The following is a 21,460-nucleotide window of genomic DNA, read 5'->3' as shown; positions in this document are numbered from 1 at the left end:
TCTCTCTCTCTCTCTCTCTCTCTCTCTCCCCCCCTCTCTCTCTCTTCTGAATTCTCCCTCCATTTAACCCGAACAGGCGCCGGAATGTGGCGACTAAGGGCTTTTCGCAGTAACTTCATTGCAGTGGTTAATGTAAGCCTACTTGTGACAATAAAGGTCATTCTTATAATATTATACATACCCGAGCCAGAGGATATCTGCAGACAGCAGCTGCCACTTTAACAATTTCATATGTTTCACTGAAATCACATTTCATTTGGTCCATAACCCACTTGGGCCTCGTCTACTCAATCCCTCCTAATAACACAATCCTCTCCTCCGAGGAATCGGTCCAATTACATGCCCTCTAGCGCAAGTATTTCCTTTCTTAAGTAAGGAGACATCACTCCTGGTGTGGTCTCACTACAGTCGTATATAATTGCAGCAAGACTTTGCAATGAAAGCTAACATACTATTTGCTTTCCTTAACTACATGTTAACTTTTTACATGGACACCCAGGTCCTTCGGAATAGCAGCATCTTGTAATCTCTCGCCATTTGAAAAACATTCTGCTTTTCTATTTTTCCTACCAAAGAGGATAATTTCACTTTTCCTCCACATCATATTCCATCTACCATGTTCTTGTCCACTCATTTAACATGTCGGTCTCCTTTTCCAGCTTTTTTTGTGTCCTCCTAACATCTTACATTCCCACCTCACTTTGTATTGTCAGAAAACTTGGACACACAACACTCGGTCCCCCTCATCTAAGTGATTGATATAGATTATAAGTAGTTGAAGCTCTGATATTTATAGTGCTCTACCAGTTACACCCTGTTGTCTTGGCAGAATTCATATTTTTTCCTATCCTCTGTTTTCCATCCATTAACAACCTTTAATCCATGCTAACTAATTCCCCCGCCAAATCCCATTAACCCTAATTTTATGTAACAGCCCCTTGTGTGTCATCTTATCAAATATACTATGTCCACTGGTTCCTCTTGTACACCCTACTAATTACAAGCTCAAAAAAAAACCCCAATGCATTTGTCAAATTCAATTTTCCTTTCAGAGATCCTCCTTGACCCTCCTCATATTTAGATTGTCTAAGTTTCCTGCTATCACGTCCATCACAATAGGTTATGACATTCCCCACCACCCTCATGATGTCAGGCCAACTAGTCAATAGTTCCCTGTTTTCTCTCTCCCTCCTTTCTTGCTACCTCTAATTCCCAGGGATCATACCAGAATCTAGACCATTCTGGAAAATTAAAGCCAATGAATTCACTGTAGTCCTTGTCGTCCCCTCCTGGCAAACGCGAGGATGTGCACCATCAGGTTCCAGGGGTTTTGTCGGCTTTTAATCCCATTATTTTCTCCAGTTCTCATTCTTTAATAAAACTAATTCCTCCAAGTTCCCCAATCTTTGGTTCCCCACTACCTCTGGAATGTTCTTGTCTTTGCGAAGATGCTATTCATGGGGGGTTAGGTCAGGAATACCCGGATTTGTCCCAGCACTGGTGAAGGAAATGACACCACAGGGCCAAGTCAGGATGCCCTAATATGTCAAATTGTGCTTTATCATGCTTCTATGAAGCACCTTGGGACATTTTATTGCATTAATGGCGCTGTATAAAGATAACCTCAGTACTCAGATTTGAATGGCATATCCATGTGAACTTTCACCTCTTACACACTGCTGCTTAGCATCAAACACAAGTATTTCCAACTGTTCTGAATGTTCTTTATTTTGTTGGTCACTGAATACTGGTTGCTGTTTGTTCGATAAACGTATACCTGTGAAGTACATTGTAACTATATCATGTGTGAGGCGTTTTCTAAAATAGTACATGTGTTGGGTGAATTGGACATTCTGAATTGTGAATAATAAAGATTATATTCTAAAGCTAAATGTTGTCACTGTGGCCGGTTAGTGATTTTTGTTTTTGCTCTAATCGAGTTGGAAGGAATTGTGGATAAAGGAAGGCTATGATAGTTTTCCCCTCCACTGCCCTTGAAGCCTGATAAATGTCAGTTATAAATAACACTGGTTAATCCAATGCTTTGCTAATGGGGCAAATCAGTCACCTTTTTAAAAGGAGCTTGCATTTAGATCTCGCACTTCAGATCCCTCGCGATGTCCCAAAGCACATTATAGACAACAAATTACTTTTGAAAAGCGGGCACTACTTCAACGTAGGGAGCACAAGTAGCCAATTCCTATACAGCGAGGTCCCAGCAATTGCCATAACCAGATCATTTCTGGCGTTGATAAGAGGGTAAATATTGCCCTGCAAGGTGGGGGGAGCTCCCCACCCTTTTGTATAGCGTCATGGATGGGATCTTTTAAGCCCACCTGAGAAGGAAGGTGGGGCCCTTGGTTTAATGAAATCCGGCTCTCCGACATTACAGGACATCCTCAGAACTGCACTGAATTGTGAGCTCAAAGCTTCATTGAGGCTGGAGCACATGAATGTCTGACTCTGAGATGGGAGCCAAGCTGGCAGCCTTGTCCTGTAAGTGTGTGTTTGATTATATCTGGAATACAGAAGTCTACTGATGTTACATTTCCTGGCATCTCTGTTCTTTCTAGTGGACGGTAAACGGGCAACTACGAGTCGGGTTTTTCACAACTAAGACGGTTCCAGCTGGAACAGAGTTGACATTCGATTATCAGTTTCAGAGATATGGGTAAGAACCGTTCAGCAGGGCTGTTTGCACAGCTAGAATGCTTCTGTTTTTATTCAACTCGTGGTCATCTTTAGCGCTGTCTGTTACACTCAGTATAACATCACTGGCACACCCTTGGCTGCAGTGCTTGCCATCCATAGGATTCACTGCCACAATTCACCAAAGGTTCTTCAGCAGCCCCTCCCAAGCTCACGACCTCCGTCATCTAGAAGTGCAAGGATGGCAGGTACGGGAATGGCGGGGGGGGGCAGCATCACCTTGAAGTTCCCCTCCCAAATTGCACACCGTCCTGACTTGGACACGTATCGCTGTTCCTTCATCCTCGCAGACTCCAAACCCTGGAACTGCATGGGCTGCCAAGAGCTCCAAATTTACCATAGATATGGCATCAGGAATGTGGCTGCATTGAGGGATTGTTTGAACGAAGCTGGAATGTTACTGGGCTAGTAATTCCAAGGATCAGGAGTTCAAAATCCCGCCATGGCCGTGTTGTTGACAGACTATAGTAAAATCCCAATTGGTCCACTAAACCCAGTTGTGTTTCCCTGGCCTTCCCCATGTGTGACTCCAGTGCCATACCAACTTGGTTCACACGTAACTGCCTTAAAGGTGGCCTTGGATGTCCTCAGCAGTATCAAAACACTTATTAGTGGTGGCGCTACTAGAGGTACACCCCTGGGCTATCCTATCCTTTAATTAGTGATGATTTCAGCTGTCTTAATCCCCTCTCCTCTGAGTCCTCCATCCTCATACATGCTCTTTGCCACTAAGATTAGGACTATCTGATCAGCTGCTTTTGCTGCTTTCCTCTCTTCCCCCTCCGGCCAAATTTCGTATACAATACCATTTCTCTCTTCCCCCCCCCCCCCCTCCCCACTTCTCTAAATTCTCTCCTATCTCCCCACATGACCTATTCAAAACCATCTTGTCCGTGAGACTCCTCCCTCAACCCTATTCCCACTGAACACTGACGACCCAACGTAACTTTCTGGTTCCCATGCGAGCTGATGTCGAAAGCAGTCCTCCCTCCAAAGGTTCCCTCTCTCTAAATCTGTTGTCATCACCCCTGTCCTCAAAAATAACCCTTTGTACCTCCATTCTTGCAAAAGACATCCCCAATGTCCCTTCCTCCTCCCATGTTCTTGAACATGTTGCAATTCCCAAATCTATTTCGTTCCTGGAACTCAAAAATTTAAATCTCCGGCACCACTCTATCCTCCGCTCATTTGCCACTGAAACCCTCATCCAATGACGTTGTTACCTCTAAACCTGACTATACCAGTGCTCTACCCGATTTGAGGTCATCCCAAAATCGCCTGCCTGTGTCCCAACTCCCACCGAATCACCTTGTGTTCACTGACCTGCTTTTAGCTCACATCTAAAGCACACCATTGATAGCTGTGCACTCAGCCCTCAAGCTCTGCAATCCCCTCCCCTAAATGTCTCTATCTTTCTACCTGGTGTTCTCCTTTAAGACCTGGTCATCAGTTATAATACCACACGTGGGGTGTCACATTTTGTTTTGTAATGTTCTCGTGAAGCACCCTGTGACATTTTATTATGGTTTTTTAAAAAAATATGTTTATTCAAAATTTTCCAACAAAATTTTTGATACAAACAAACCCCCCCATAACAAAAAGAACACAAACACCACAATCAAAAATAATAAACTACTCTATACATTGGGTTTCTCCCGTATATATTAACCCCCCCCCGGGTTGCTGCTGCTGCTGACCTCCTCCTAGCGCTCCGCGAGATAGTCTAGGAACGATTGCCACCGCCTGAAGAACCCCTGCGCAGACCCTCTCAAGGCAAACTTTATCCTCTCCAGCTTGATGAACCCTGCCATGTCATTGATCCAAGCTTCCACGCTGGGGGCTTTGCATCCTTCCATAATAGCAAGATCCTCCGCCGGGCTACCAGGGACGCAAAGGCCAGGATACCGGCCTCTTTTGCCTCCTGCACTCCCGGCTCGTCTGTTACCCCCAAATAGTGCCAACCCCCAACTCTGCTTGACCTGGATGTTCACCACCTTGGGCACAGTCCCTCACGAAACCCCTCCAGAACCCATCCAGTGCCGGGCACGACCAGAACATGTGGACGTGATTCGCCAGGCTTCCCGAGCACCTCCCCACATCTGTCCTCCACCCCAAAGAACTTACTCAACCTCGCCCTGTCATATGCGCTCTGTGAGTAACCTTGAATTGTATTAGGCTGAGCCTGGCGCAAGAGGAAGAGGAGTTAACCCTACTAGTAGGAGTTAACCCTACTAGGGCATCAGCCCACCGACCCTCATCAATCTCCTCCCCAAGCTCCTCCTCGCACTTGCCCTTTAGCTCCTCTACCGAACCCACCTCCTCTTCTTTCATCTCTTGATAGATCGCCGAAACCTTGCCTTCTCCGACCCATACACCCGAAATCACCCTGTCCTGAATCCTCTGTGGCCGTGAGCAACGGGAATTCCCTCACTTGCCGCCTCACAAACGCCCTCACTTGCATGTACCTGAAAGCATTTCCCGGGGGTAACCCAAACTTCTCCTCCAGCGCCCCTAGGCTCACAAACGTCCCATCTATAAACAGGTCCCGCATTCTTCTGATTCCTGCCCGATGCCAGCTCCGAAATCCCCCATCCATCCTTCCCGGGACGAATCGATGGTTCTCCCGAATCAGGGACCAAACCGAGGCTCGCCCCTATGCGGTCTCCACTGCCCCCAGATCTTCAACGTTGCCGCCACCACCGGACTCGTGGTGTACCTTGTCGGCAAGAGCGACAGCGGTGCCGTCACCAGCGCCCTCAGGCTCGTGCCCCTGCAGGACGCCATCTCCAACCTCTTCCACGCCGCCCCCCTCTCCCTCTATTACCCACTTACGGATCATCACCACGTTGGCTGCCCAATAGTAGCCACACAGATTCGGCAGCGCCAGCCCTCCCCTGTCCCTGCTACACTCCAGAAACACCCTCTTTACCCTCGGGGGTCTTATTTGCCCACATGAAACCCATGATGCTCCTACCTACCCGTTTAAAAAAAGGCCTTGGTAATCATAATGGGAAGGCACTGGAACACAAAGAGAAACCTCGGAGGACCATCATTTTAACTAACTGTACCCTGCCCGCTAGCGAGAGTGGCAGCACATCCCATCTTTTGAAAACCTCCTCCATCTGCTCCACCAACCGTGTCAAATTGAGCTTGTGCAGGGCCCCCCAGCTCCCAGCCACCTGGATCCCCAAGTACCGAAAGTTCCTTTCCGCCCTTTTCATTGGTAGGTTGTCTATCCCCCTTCCCTGGTCCCCTGGATGCACCACAAAGAGCTCACTTTTCCCTACGTTGAGCTTTAAGCCCGAGAAGTCCCCAAACTCCCTTTGGATCCGCCGATTCGTAGCCACACTTGCTATATATCGGTCTATACGACCCACATTGCAGTGGGTCCTTCTCCCGCTTCAGAATCAGCAAGATCAGCGCCCCGGACATTGTCGGGGGCAGGGTCCCCCCCCCCCTCCCTTGCCTCATTGAAAGTCCTCACTAACAACGGGCCTAGCAGGTCCACATATTTCCTATAAAACTCAACCGGGAACCCATCTGGCCCCGGGGCCTTCCCCGCCTGCATGTTCCCCAATCCTTTAACCAGCTCCTCCAACCCAATTGGCGACCCTAAACCAGCCACCTCCTGCTCCTCCACCCTCGGGAACCTCAGTTGATCCAAAAATCGTCGCATCCCCTCTTCCCCCGCTGGGGGCTCAGATCTGTACAGCTCTTCATAGAAGTCCTTAAATACCTCATTTACTCTCACCGCACTCCGCACTGTATTCCCCCTGCTATCCTTAACTCCACCTATCTCCCTCGCTGCCACCCTCTTACGGAGCTGGTGTGCCAGCATCCGGCTCTCCTTCTCCCCATACTCGTATGTCGCCCCCTGTGCTTTCCTCCACTGTGCCTCTGCTTTCTCTGTGGTCAACAGGTCAAACTCCGTCTGGAGGCTTCGCTGCTCCCTAAGTAGCCCCTCCTCGGGGGGCCTCTGCATATCTCCTGTCCACCCTTAAGATCTCCCCCACCAACCTCTCCCTCTCCCTGCCCTCTCTCTTCTTCCTGTGGGCCCTAATGGAGATTAACTCTCCCCTGACCACCGCCTTCAACGCCTCCCAGACTAACCTCACCTGCACCTCTCCGTTGTCATTGGCCTCCAAGTATCTCTCAATGCACCCCCACACCCTCCCGCACACCACCTCATCCGCCAGTAATCCCACATCAAGACGCCACAGCGGGCGCTGGTCCCTCTCCTCTCCTAACTCCAGCTCCACCCAGTGCGGGGCGTGGTCTGAGATGGCTATGGCCGAAATACTCCGTTCCTTCCACTTTCGGGATTAGCGCCCTACTCAACACAAAGAAATCTATCCGGGAGTAGGCTCTATGTACATGGGAAAAGAATGAGAATTCCCTGGCCAAGGGCCTAGCAAACCTCCATGGATCCACTCCCCCCATCTGGTCCATAAACCCCCCTAAGCACCTTGGCCGCAGCCGGCCTCTTCCCCGTCTTGGATCTGGAGCGATCTAATGCTGGATCCAGCACCGTGTTGAAATCCCCCCCCCCCCCCCCGCATTATCAAGCTTCCTGCCTCCAGGTCCGGAATCCGACCCAGCATACGCTTCATAAATCCGGCATCATCCCAGTTCGGGGCATATACGTTTACCAGTACCACCCATACCCCCTGCAACCTACCGCTCACCATCACGTATCGACCTCCATTATCCACTACAATATTCTTGGTCTCAAACGACACCCGCTTCCCCACCAGTATTGCAACCCCTCTGTTCTTCGCATTCAGCCCCGAATGGAATACCTGTCCTACCCATCCCTTTCTCAACCTGACGTGGTCTGCCACCTTCAAATGTGTCTCCTGAAGCATGACCACGTCTGCCTTCAGTCCCTTTAAGTGCGCCAACACTCGGGCCCTCTTAACCGGCCCATTCAGGCCCCTCACATTCCAAGTTATCAGCCGGATTGGGGGGCTTCTCACCCCCCCCCCCCCCCCCCCCCCCCCCCCCCCCGCTGACTAGCCATCTCCTTTTCTCGGCCAGTCACGTGCCTGCACCTCCCGCACCCTCCATTCCCCCAGACGGCGGACCCCCCCCTGCCCCGACCACCTCTCCTATTTCCAGTTCCCCATTGGCCAATGCAGCAGCAACCCTATTACCCCCCCCCCCCTCCTCCCCCCGTTAGATCCGTATCTAGCTCTTTTGCTCCCCCCATAACACTCCCGTAAGTCAGCTGACTCCTGCTGACCCCGGCCTCTCCCGCCTTCCCATCGACCCCCCCTGTGTGGGAATCCCCCCTCCCCCTCAGTCAGTGTGCGCTTCTCCGACCCCCACCGCCATCCTTCCCTAGCGCGGGAAGAAGCTCGCGCTTTCCTGTGCCGGCCCCGCCCCCTCTGACACAGCTCCTTTTGCGGCCTTATCTCAATTCCCCCATCCCCGGGCCTCCCCTCCCTCCAACACCGGCTCCCACAGCCTCCCCATCGAATCCCTTCACCCATCCCCATCCAGCACCCAACCAAGGGAACATTCCCTACACGTAGTTAAAACCATATATACAGCAGACATTTCCCCCCCCCCCCCCACACAACCACAGACCCTCAATTTGAGTCCAACTTTTCAGTCTGTATAAAGCTCCAAGCCTCCTCAGGCGTTTCGAAATAGTGGTGCCGATCTTGGAATGTGACCCACAATCGCGCTGGCTGCAGCATACCGAACCTCACCCCATCCGATGGAGCACCGCCTTGGCCCAATTAAAGCCAGCTCTCTTCTTGGCCACCTCTGCACTCCAGTCCTGGTAGTTTCGGATCTCCGTGTTCTCCCACCTGCTGCTCCGCTCTTTCTTGGCCCATCTCAAGACACACTCTCTGTCCATAAAGCGGTGAAACCTCACCACTACAGCCCTTGGCGCTGGTTGGCTTTGGGTCTCCTTGCCAGGACCCGATGAGCCCCATCTAGCTCCAGGGGGCTCGGGAAGGTTCCCGCGGCCATCAGCAACTTGAGCATCGTGCTCACATATGCCCCGGTATCGGGCCCCTCAACTCCTTCAGGGAGACCCAGAATCTGAAGATTCTTCCTCCTCGACCTATTCTCCAGGTCCTCAAAACTTTCCGCCCACCTCTTGTGCAGCACCTCGTGCGCCTCCACCTTCACCGCCAGGCCCAAGACCTCATCCTCGTTCTCCGAGGCTTTCTGCCGCACCTCCCAGATCGCCGCCCTCTGGGTCTCCACTAGCCTCTCAATCGCCGCCTTCATTGGCGCCAGCATTTCTGTCTTCAGCTCCTCAAAGCAGCGTTTAAGAAACTCCTGCTGCTCCTGCGACCACTGCGCCCATGCTGCTTGGTCTCCACACGCTGCCATCTTGCTTTTTCTCCCTCTCACTTTTCACTGCTCCAAGATCCCTTTTTTCACCGCTCCACTCCTGGTCCAATCCATACTCTGTCGGGGGGACCTTGCTGTCACCTTCCCACACTGGAAGCCGTCGAACAAGTGCCGTTGGGGCCCCTCTAGAGAACCCTAAAGTCCGTTCCCGGCGGGAGCTGCCGAACGTGCGACCTATTCAGGCATGGCCGCAACCGGAAGTCCATTTTTTAATGTTAAAGGTGCCATATAAATATAAGTTGTCATCATTGGTGTTTGGCATACTCCTGAAGGTAAGACAGCTGAATTAGCTGCATTGTACCCCTGCTGACTATCTGTGGTTAGACTTTTAAGCTGATGGATATTTTTACATCCCTGACTGCAGCAAGGAGGCTCAGAAATGTTTCTGTGGATCAGCAAATTGCCGCGGGTACCTGGGCGGTGAAAACCGTGTTAGCATCCGGGCTGCCGGAGGCAAAGTTAAACTAAAAGACAAGGATCGGTCCCGGAAGAAAGACTCTGTGAGTATCGCTTTAAGTACCTGTGGAATGACTGTTGCCATTTGAGTTGCAGCTTCCATTTCTCTTCCCACCTCCCCCTGCCCCAATAGATTGGAAGTTGACAAACGTTACACCACTTTTCAAGAAAGGAAGGAGTGAACTACAGGCCAGTTGGCCTAACGTCAGGTGTTGGAAAAATGCTGGAATCTATTATGAAGGAAGTCGTAACACTTAGAAAAAGTATAGTATGATCTGAGCAAGTCAACACGGTGTTACAAAAGGGAAATCCTGTTCAACAGATATTTTAGAGCATTTTGAGGATGTAACTAGTAGGGTAGATAATGGAGGACCAGCAGATTTTGATCAGCTCGGGGCTGGTTTAGCACAGGGCTAAATCGCTGGCTTTGAAAGCAGACCGAGGCAAGCCAGCAGCACGGTTCAATTCCCGTACCAGCCTCCCCGAACAGGCGCCGGAATGTGGTGACTAGGGGATTTTCACAGTAACATCATTTGAAGCCTACTTGTGACAAGCAATTTTTATTTTCATTTCACTTCATTTTGTATACCTCCAATTCCAAAAGACATTCAATAAAGTAACACATGAAAGGTTAATAGGCAAAATAAGGATGCACGGAATTGGCGGTAATATATTAGCATGGTTAGAGGATTGGTTAACAGATAGAAAACCGAGAGTGGGCATAAACAAGGCTTCTGCAAGTTAGCGGGCAGTGAATAGCAAGGATCAGTGCCGCGGAACTCAGCTGTTTACAATCTATCCATATTAATGACTTGGATGTAGAGACAGAGAGTCGTGGAACTAGGTTTGCTGATGGTAGCAAGTTAAGTGGAAAGGTAATCTGCAGGGAGGACAGAGATACAGACAGGTTAGGTGAGTGGACAACACGATAGCAGATGGAGTGTTGTATAGGGAAATGTGAGGTTATTCATTCTGGTCGTCAGAATATCAAAGCTGAACATTTTTTTAAAAGGTGAGAAACTTGTAGGTGTCGATGTTCAAACAGACGGGTGTGCGCACTGATACACGGAACACAAAGTTAGCATGCAGGAGCAGCAAACAATTAGGAAGGGAAATTGCAAGTTTTTTTTTTATTTAGAGTACCCAATTATTATTTTTTTCCCCAATTAAGGGGCGATTTAGCGTGGCCAATCCACCTATAATCTGCACATCTTTGGGTTGTGGGGGTGAAACCAACACAGACATGGGTAGAATGTGCAAACTCCACACGACAGTGACCCAGGGCCGAGATTCAAACCCGAGTCCTCCGTGCCGCACCCCCAATGCTAACCACTGCACCACATGCCACCCGGCAAATTGCATGTTGACCTTTGTGCAAGGTGATTGGAGTACAAACGGTCTTGCTACCGTTGTACAGGGTTTGGTGAGGCCACATCTGGAATCTTGTGTGTGGTTTTGGTTAGGCCCACATCTGGTGTGGTAAAGGTCAAATTTTGTGGTCCCGTGGCAGCACGGTGACACAGTGGTTAGCGTGTGGAGTTTGCACATTTTCCCCGTGTCTGCGTGGGTTTCACCCCCACAACACACAGATGTGCAGGGTAGGTGGATTGGCCCCGCTAAATTGCCCCTTAATTGGAAAAAATAATTGGGTACTCTAAATTTATTTATTTTTTTAAAGAAAAAAACAATGTTGAGGTCCCGCTCCTCTTCTCAATTCCCAGGTGGATGAAGAACTGGAGGCCTTCCTGGAGAACGGCGACGGACTGTGTGACTCGAACCATGTGCTCAGTTTAACTCGGCTGATGGTCCGGATAGAGACTATGGAGCAGAAACTGACCTGCCTTAAGATTATACAGGTAACTGTGAGAACTACTTGTAGGAGCGGTGAACCATTATAACCAAAGTAAACGTCATTATAACCATCGAGCTTAACATCAATCCAGAGAAGATTGCTAAGTGTGGTGAGTGCTGGGTGATGGTACTGTATCATTGTACTACATTCACTCATTGTTAAACCATTTATTGTCTAAATCACTCAGAGCTCACTTACTGGTGTTTATTTCTCCAAAAGCAAAGTGAGAAATCAGCAGTGCATGTGAGCCGACAAGTAAATCCGAGTGTGGGTTCAAATCTCTCGTAGCAATTTGAGAATCCGGAAATAAACTGCTGTTTTCGGTAGAGGTGTCCATGAAGTTATCAGATTGTTATTCAAAACTCACCCGGCTCATCAATGTCCTTTCGGGAAGGAAACCTGCCATCCAATCCAGTCTACCCGATCTGTGACTACAGTGGGGTCAGCTCTCAGCTGCCCTCTGAGATTGACCAGTAAGTTACTCCATTATATCAGACCACTGCTAGCAGGTCTAGAACTCCCGAACTGACAAATTGAGAGAACCACTGCAGCGGCTCAATAAGGAGGCTCGTCATCACCTTCTCAAGATGAGGTATACTGGCCTTTATTAGTCCAGACATAGAGTTTAAACGTAAGGAGGTTAAGTTGGAACTGTATAAACGTTACTTAGGCCACAGCTAGAGTATTGTGTGCAGTTCTGGAGTCTGCATTACAGGAGGGATGCGATTGCACTGGAAAGGGTGCAGAGGACATTTACCAGGGTATTGTGTGGGCTGGGGAATTTTAGCTATGAAGATAGAACATCGAATTCCGACAGTGCAGAAAGAGGCCCTTTGGCCCATCGAGTCTGCACCGACCCTCTGAAAGAGCACCCTACCTAGGCCCAATCCCCCACCCTATCCCCATAACCCCACCTCACCTGCACATCTTTGAACATTAAGGGGCAGTTTAGCCTGGCCAATCCATCTAACCTGCAAACCGTTGAATTGTGGGAGGAAACCGGAGCACCCGGAGGAAACGCACGCAGACATGGAGAGAAAGTGCAAACCATGCAGTCATCCAAGGCCAGAATTGAGCTAGGGTCCCTGGCGCTGTGAGGCAGCAGTGCTAACCGCTGTGCCACCGTGCCGCCCTAGAGTGGGGTTGTTTTCCTTGGAGCAGAGATATTGAGGGGCATAGATAGAATAGACAAGGAGAAACCTTTCCCTTTGGTGGAGGGATCAATGACCAGAGAGCATAGATTTACGGTAAAGGGGCAGGCGGTCCAGAGGGCATGTGAGGAAAAACATTTTTACCTAGACGGTGATGAGAGTATGGAACTCGCTGCCTGAAAGGGTGGTGGAGGCAGAGACCCTCAACATTGAAGAAGTGTTTAGATTTGCAATGTCAAGCAATACAGGGCAATGGGCCAGGTGCTGGGAAATAGGATTAGAATAGTTACATGGTTGTTTTTGACTGGCACAGACGAGATGGGCCTTTTCCGTGCTGTAGACCCCTATGACTATGATTCTATGACTCTCTGACAATTGGGTATGGACAATAAATGCTGGCTTTGCCAGTGATTCCCCTATCCCAAGAAAAGGTCAACATCACTGAGAAGAGATTGGCAGACTGAAAGGGTTCTTATAAAACAAAATGTTTAATATATGCATTTACTTTTTTTCAGAACACACACTCACAGAGTTGCTTGAAGTCCTTTCTGGAGTATCATGGACTGTCCCTGCTGTGGATCTGGATGACCGAGCTTGGCGATAGCCGGGGGAACTCCAGCAACAATATTAAGCTTCAGACAGAAGTACGTTGAGCTAAAGATTCGTACGTTCCCCCGGGGAATGACTGTTGTTTCCAATTGCTGAGTGGGAAGCTGCAATACTAACCGTCCACCAGCAGAGAGAGCTGAAACATTAACATGGGTGCTTAAAATGACACACACTGAAGCTAGCTGGTCCCACAGCTCACATTGATCAGGATTTTAAAAACTTATTTTTGTGTGAATTCTGTATTTGTCCATGTCAGCATTGAATGGGCACTGATAGTTGTTTTCCTATCTGTAAAATCTCCCTTGAGACTAGAACCATTTGCACGCTGATGAACAGGATCTATAGAATCCCTGCAGGACAGGCGGAGGCCATTTGGCCCATCAAGTCTGCACCCACCCTCCAAAAGAGGCCCATTCCCCTGCCTTATCCCCGTAGCCCCGCACATTGATCATGGCGAATCCACATAACTTGCACTTCTTTGGATGCAATGTGAACATTGCAGTAACTATCTTTATCAGCCAATAAGGTGCTTATTGCTGTGGGAGCTGTGATAGTAATGGGGTTTCTGGGCTCCCAATATCCATACAGTGAGGAGGGGGGTCACCAACAATCGCTAGACCCACTATCGATGTCGTATCATAATTCCGAGCCAAAGCTGCAGTCTTCTGGAATATATATATATATATATATATATATACACACACACACAAAAGGGGCCAGGGGGCCATTCTGCCAATCATAGAAACATAGAAAATAATAATAAAAATAATAATCTTTATTGTCACAAGTAGGCTTACATTAACACTGCAATGAAGTTACTGTGACAATCCCCTAGTCGCCACATTCCGGCGCCTGTTCGGGTACACTGGGGGAGAATTCAGAATGTCCCAGTTACCTAAATAGGAGCAGGGGGAGGCCATTCAGCCCTTCGAGCCTGTTCGGTCATTGATCATGGCCGATCATTCAACTCCGTAACCTGTTCCCGCTTTCCTCCCATATCCTTGGATTCCTTTAGCTCCAAGAGCTATATCTAACTCCTTCTTGAAAACATACCTTGTTTTGGCTTCAACTACTTTCTGTGGTAGCAAACTCCACAGGCTCACCCCTGTCTGGGTGAAGAAAGGTTTCCTCATCTCTGTCCTAAATAGTTTACTCTGTATCCACAGACTGTGACCCCTGGTTCTGGGCTCCCCTACTATCGGGAACATCCTTTCTGCATCTACCCTGTCTAGTCCTGTTAGGATTTTATAGGTTTCTATGAGATGCCCCCTCATTCTTCTGAACTCCAGTGCAGAAAATCCTGACCGACTCAATCTCTCCTCTTACTTCAGTCCCGCCATCCGAGGAACCGGTCCGTAAACCTTTGTTGCACTAGCACTATAGCAAGAACATGCTTCCTCAGATAAGGAGACCAAAACTACACACAATATTCCAGGTGTGGCCTCACCAAGGTCTGAATAATTGCAGCAAGACATTCTTGCTCCAGTACAAAGAACAAAGAAAGGTACAGCACAGGAACAGGCCCTTCGGCCCTCCAAGCCCGTGCCGACCATGCTGCCCGTCTAAACTAAAATCTTCTGCACTTCCGGGGTCCGTATCCCTCTATTCCCATCCTATTGATGTATTTGTCAAGGTGCCCCTTAAACGTCACTATCGTCCCTGCTTCCACCACCTCCTCCGGCAACGAGTTCCAGGCACCCACTACCCTCTGTGTAAAAAAAAAAAAAAAAAAAGACTTGCCTCGTACATCTCCTCTAAACCTTGCCCCTCACACCTTAAATATATGCCCCCTATAATTGACCCCTCTACCCTGGGAAAAAGCCTCTGACTATCCACTCTGTCTATGCACCTCATAATTTTGTAGACCTCTATCAGGTCTCCCCTCAACCTCCGTTGTTCCATTGAGAACAAACCGAGTTTATTCAACCTCTCCTCATAGCTAATGCCCTCCATATCAGGCAACATCCTGGTAAATCTCTTCTGCACCCTCTCTAAAGCCTCCACATCCTTCTGGTAGTGTGGCGACCAGAATTGAACACTATACTCCAAATGTGTGGCCTAACTAAGTTTCTGTACACCTGCAACATGACTTGCCAATTTTTATACTCAATGCCCCGGCCAATGAAGGCAAGCATGCCGTATGCCTTCTTGACTACCTTCTGCACCTGTGTTGCCCCTTTCAGTGACCTGTGGACCTGTACACCTATATCTCTCTGACTGTCAATACTCTTGAGGGTTCTACCATTCACTGTATATTCCCTACCTGCATTAGACCTTCCAAAATGCATTACCTCACGTTTGTCCGGATTAAACTCCATCTGCCATCTCTCCGCCCAAGTCTCCAAACGATCTAAATCCTGCTGTATCCTCTGACAGTCCTCATCGCTATCTGCAATTCCACCAACCTTTGTCACCAAACTTACTAATCAGACCAGTTACATTTTCCTCCAAATCATTTATATATACTATGAACAGCAAAGGTCCCAGCACTGATCCCTGCGGAACACCACTAGTCACAGCCTTCCAATCAGAAAAGCACCCTTCCATTGCTACTCTCTGCCTTCTATGACCTAGCCAGTCTGTATCCATCTTGCCAGCTCACCCCTGATCCCATGTGACTTCACCTTTTGTACCAGTCTGAAACTGAAAAGTACTTGAATCCTCTTGCTCTAAAGGTCAATATAAAATTTGCTGCCTTTACTGCCTGCTGTAGCTGCATACTTACCTTCAGTGACTGGTGTATGACAACAGTCAGGTCTCATTGCATATTCCCCTCTCTCAATCTATACCCATTCAGATAATCTACCTTCCTGTTTTTGCTACCAAAGTGGATAACCTCAATTTATCCAAATATTACTGCATCTGCCATGCATTTGCCCACGCACTCAAGTTGTCCAAATCACACAGAAGGATCTCTTCATCCTCCTCACAGCTCACCCTCCCACCCAGCTTTGTGTCAATTGCAAATTTGGAGATATTCCATTTAGTTCCTCATCCAAATCAATATATATGGTGAATAGCTGGAGTCCTAGCACTGATTCCTGCGGTACCCCACTAGTCACTGCCTGCCATTTGCAAAAAGACCTGTTAATTCCAACTCTTTGTTTCCTGTCAGCCGACCACCTTTCTATCCATCTGAATACATTACCCACAATCCCATGTACTTTAACTTTACAGCTAATCACTTAGTGGAACTTTGTCGAAAGCCTTCTGAAAATCCAAATAAGCCACATCCATTGGCTCCTCCTCATCTCTACATCCTCAAAGAATTCCAAAAGATTTGTGAAGCATGATTTCCCTTTCGTAAATCCATACTGACTCTGTCCAATTCTGCCTCTGTTTTGTGCTATTAAATCTTCTATAATGGATTCTAGAATTTTCCCCACTACTGACATCAGGCTGACTGGTCTATAGTTCTCTGTTTCCTCTCTATCTCCCTTTTCATTTGTGTCTGTGCTGGCTGTCAAAGACTTATCCAGTCTAATCCCACCTTCAGCTCATGGTCCACATTCCTGTTGTGCTTTTTTGACCACCTTATCTACCTTTAGGGATTTGTAGAAATGTGCTTCAAGGTGCCTGTGTTCTTCTGTACTTTCTGGAGTCTTATCTATTTTATTATTAAATTTAGAGTGTCCAATTCTTTTTTTTCCAATTAAGAGGCAATTTAGCATGGCCAATTCACCTCCCCTGCCCATCTTTTTGGGCTGTGGGGGTGAGACCCACGCAGACACGGGGAGAATGTGCAAACTCCCCACGGACAGTGACCCAGGGCCGGTTCCGAAACCGGGTGCTCGGCACCGTGAGGCAACACTGCCGCCCGCGAGAATCTCATCTATTATCCATTCACTTGTTTTTCCTCCCCAAGTATGCATTACCTCACTCTTCTCCAGATTGAATTCCATTTGCCACTTTTCTGACATGTGTCCAGTTCAATTGATGTCTTCTACAGGCTACGGCTTCTTCAACATCAAAAATGAATGAAAATGAAATTAAATGAAAATCGCTTACTGTCACAAGTAGGCTTCAAATGAAGTTACTGTGAAAAGCCCCTAGTTGCCACATTCCGGCGCCTGTTCGGGGAGGCCGGTACGGGAATTGAACCGTGCTGCTGGCCTGCCTTGGTCTGCTTCCAAAGCCAGTGATTTAGCCCTGTGCTAATTATCTGCAAGCATATTAATTATGCTATTTACATTTAAGCCTAAATCACTGCTGTATATTGCAAACAGCAATGGGCCCAGTACTGAGCCCTGCAGAAGCCCACTGGAAACAACCTTCCAGTCAAAAAAATAACCATTGAACATGACCCATTGCTTCCTGCCACCGAACCAATTTTGGATCCAACTTTCCACATTCCCTTGGATCCGAAGAGCTTTAAAATTGCTGATCAGGCTGCATATGGGACCATCAAAAGCCTTGCTAAAATATATTTCGACACCATCAATATGCTACTGTAATTGACCTTCTTTCTTCAAAAATTCAATCTAGTTAGTTAGACCGGATCTTCTTTAACAAATCCATGCTGACTATCCTTGATTCATCTGTGCTTTTTTTAAAAATTCCAATTAAGAGGCAATTTAGCATGGCCAATCCACCTACCCTGCATATCTTTGGGTTGTGGGGGTGAGACCCAAGCGGACAAGGGAAGATTGTGCAAACTATACACGGACAGGGGGCCAGGATCGAACCCGGGTCCTCAGCGCTGTGAGGAAGCAATGCTTTTTTTATATTTAAAGAATCCAATTCATTTGTTTTCCAATTAAGGGGCAATTTAGCGTGGCCAATCCACCTATCCTTCACATCTTTTGGGTTGTGAAGGTGAAACCCACGCAGACATGGGGAGAATGTGCAAACTCCACACGGACAGTGACCCAGGGCACGATTGAACCGGGTTCCTCGGCGCCGTGAGGCAAAAGTGCTAACCACTGTGCCAATGTGCTGCCCCCTAAATGTTGCTTTCCTAAATGTTAATTTATACCATTTCGCAGAACTTTTTACCAATAATGTATCTCGCCAGGACTATCTGGAGTGGGGATTGCACCTTCTAACTTATGGGTAGAATGTCACCATTTAGATAAAAACTTAGTGCAACTTAAAAGGATGGATGCAGAGTAAAACTTAATTAACACTGTGCAGGAAGATTGTGCCCTCGTGTACCTTGCCAGTGGTGTCCCTGCACTGCGAACAGTGTGGAGGGAACTCTTCCCTTTACCTATTACCTGCCTTGGGAGCGTGCCAGACTGTGCTGAGAGGGTCTTTCAAGTGGAGGAATTCGGACAGGGAGTGCTGGGAAGCACGGTAGTACAAGTGGCTTCACAGTGCCAGGGTCCCAGGTTCGATTCCCCGCTGGGTCACTGTCTGTGCAGAGTCTGCACGTTCTCCCCGTGTCTGCGTGGGTTTCCTCCGGGTCCTCTGGGTTCCTGCTACAGTCCAAAGGCGTGCAGGTTAGGTCGATTGGCCATGATAAATTACCCTTAGTGACCAAAATGGTTAGATGGGTTGTTGGGTTACGGGGATAGGCTGGAAGTGAGGGCTTAAGTGGGTCGGTGCAGACTCTGGGCCGAATGGCCTCCTTCTGTACTGTATGTTCTATGCTGCGCATTTTATGTTTTTAGTTGTAGAGCAAGTGTTTGCCCATTTGGCAAACTCCACCTCAGTAAGAATCATAAAAGGATCTTTGAGAATATCAGCCTGTCGAGGGGCAGCTATTCCATTTAGTCCCACGCTCCAACGTTTTCCCCATAAACTTGTGCAAAATCGTTGTCTTCATGTACGTTGCCAATATTCTTTTTGAAAGTTCGGATGGAATCTTAACTCCACCACCCTTCCAGATCTTTACACTCCCCTGTGCGAAAAATACTCTCCTCATTTCCGCTCCAGTTCTTTTGCCGATTATTTTAAATCCATGCCCCTTGGTTACTGACTCATTTGTCCGAGGAAATAGTTCTCCCCATTTGTTCTTTCAAAACCCATCATCCTTTTGAATACGATCACACCCCAAGTACAGGCTATTCGCCTCAGTCAGTCCACTGCACCATTCAAGCCACTGAATGCTCCGATTAAATCGCCCTTAACCATCCCAGGTCCAAAGAGAAAACCCCAGTCCCCCCACAGAACTGGAGTTCCTCGTCCCTCGTATTATCCTGGTCAACCTTTTCTGCAGCTTTTTCAAGGCTTTGACACCATTCTTAAAAGTGTGCTACCCTGTTGGAGGGAGAGGGGGGCACCAGTAGAGTTAACCGCTGTCTTTCTCGGTGATAGACCCGCTGTTGATAGATTACGAAAGACGTCGGCCTTGTTGGGAATTCTGAGCTTCACGGTGGTGAGAGGATGAGGTGCTCCGGCAAAGCTTGGGTGGAGCTCCCGGGGCCCAGAGTGCAGGAGCTCCACAATATGGTGCTGCTGCTGCCACCCGGGGCCAAGATCAAAGTACAAAACAGAAGTGAATTGCAACTGACGATTAATCAACTTGGACTGGGGTCCTTCACCCCACTGTCGTCAGGTTGAAATGTGTAGGGTCAGTGAAGCAAAACTTGGCTTTTTAAAAGGAAGGCTGAGATTGCTGAGGGAATCTACCCTTTTCCACCGGTGAGTCTCTATCCGATGTGAGTGCAGTTAGAATGAGGAAGCAGCACTGACTAAAACTCTTGTTCACTTCTCCTCACAGATCATGAAGACCCTGGAGCAGTTGCCAATCTCCACAAAGAACATGCTGGAGGAAAGCAAGCTGCTGCCCATCATCCAGCGTTGGGCCCAGACAAAAGCATCAGCTCCCCAGGTCAGCGAGGCAGACGGTTATTCAAGTGAAAACACATCCCGCGCGCAAACGCCCCTGAACACGCAGGATCCCGCGGTGAAGCAGAGCGCCGAGATAGACGGAGACCGCCAAAAGAAACTGGTGATGAAGAGGCTGAAAATCATGAGCGAGAACAGTATGGACAGTGGGCTCTCGGACACGAGTAAAGCCTCCGACGGAGAGATCGAGATCAAAGAGGTGAAGGACGAGGTGGTCGCTGCTGTTGTGCGGCCGTCGTGCCTCCCGCTGGACGAGGAGGATCCGCCGGGCGAGGTGCCGGCTGACGACGGGGAGGCCCAGGAGACTGATTCCGCCTCAAAAACGACCAATGGTTCAAAGCTGGAAGAGGGGACCTTGGTGGAAACGCCATCGCAGGACGAGGAAGAAGGTGTTTCCGACGCAGAGAGCGAGCGAAGCCAAGAGCAGCCTGGTAAAATCGAAGATGTGAGCGAGTTGGCAATGAAGCTCCTCGATGTCTGGAAGGACCTGAAGGTGGGTGTCAGCACTTGAAAGGGATTAAAGTTGAAACTAACTTTTGGAAACTATATTTTATGGGGCGCGTGGCCAACAGGCTCCCGAGGGTGGCTGCATGAGGTAAAATGCTTTCAGAAAAGAACATCATGGGGTTCAGTAAATGAGTTACTTAAGATGTGACGTGGTAAAACCTAGCAAGCTAAGGAGGAACAAGTGAGTTTGGATTTGATTCCCCAAGTTGTACAGCATGTGAATTTCTCTTGCCTCATATCTGGCTCTGCTGCAGACTCTCACACGGGGATTGATTATTACTGTATTGTTCAACTATGAGGATGGGGGATAGATTTACTATCAATTGTGACAGAAATTATCTGATTGAACAGGAAAAAGTGAAAGAACAGCTGGATCTTTTTTTTCCATTTGTTCATGGGATGTGCACGTTGCTGGCTAGGCCAGAATAAATTGCCCATCCCCAGTTGCTCTTGAGAAGGTGGTGGTGAGCTGTCTCCTTTAACCACTGCAGCCCATGTGGTGTAGGTACACCCACAGTGATGTTAGGGAGGGAGGTCCAGGATTTTGACCCAGCGACTGTGAATATATCTCCAAGTCAGGATGGTGAGTGTTTGGTGGGGAACCTCCAGGTGCTGGTGCCTCCATGTGTCTGCTGCCCTTGCCCTTCTAGATGGTAGTGGTCGACGGTTTGGAAAGTGCTATTGAAGGAGCCTTGCTGAGATTCTGCAGTGCGCCTTGTTGCTGCTACTGTGCATCAGTGGCGGAGGAAGTGAATGTTTAAGATGGTGGATGGGGTGCCGATCAAGCAGACTGCTTTCTCCTGGATGCGGCGAGCTTCTTGAATGTTGTTGTTAGCTGCATTCAGCCAGGCAAGTGACTGTTCAGGTGGATGTGAAAGACCCCATGGCACTAATTGCAGAAGAGTAGGGTAGGTATTCTGGTATCCTAGCCAACATTTATTCCTCATCCAAAAATAGATTGAGATTTTTTTTTGCCTCTGTGGGATCTTGCTCCGTGCAAAATGGCTGCTAC

General features: G+C 48.5%; 1 protein-coding gene across 1 annotated transcript in view; it reads left to right on the top strand.

The window, feature by feature from the left end:
• Positions 1-21,460, top strand: part of setd2 (SET domain containing 2, histone lysine methyltransferase) — a 140,613-nt gene that overhangs the window by 62,428 nt on the left and 56,725 nt on the right. Inside the window, 5 exon segments of the mRNA XM_072468146.1 lie at positions 2,574-2,671; positions 9,446-9,581; positions 11,259-11,393; positions 13,056-13,184; positions 19,814-20,434. Of these exon segments, the coding sequence (XP_072324247.1) occupies positions 2,574-2,671; positions 9,446-9,581; positions 11,259-11,393; positions 13,056-13,184; positions 19,814-20,434 (1,119 nt within the window).

This window comes from Scyliorhinus torazame, chromosome 11 (genome assembly GCF_047496885.1).
Source record: "Scyliorhinus torazame isolate Kashiwa2021f chromosome 11, sScyTor2.1, whole genome shotgun sequence".
NCBI classification, from domain to species: Eukaryota; Metazoa; Chordata; class Chondrichthyes; order Carcharhiniformes; family Scyliorhinidae; genus Scyliorhinus; species Scyliorhinus torazame.
This window is presented reverse-complemented; position numbering and strand designations above follow the sequence as displayed.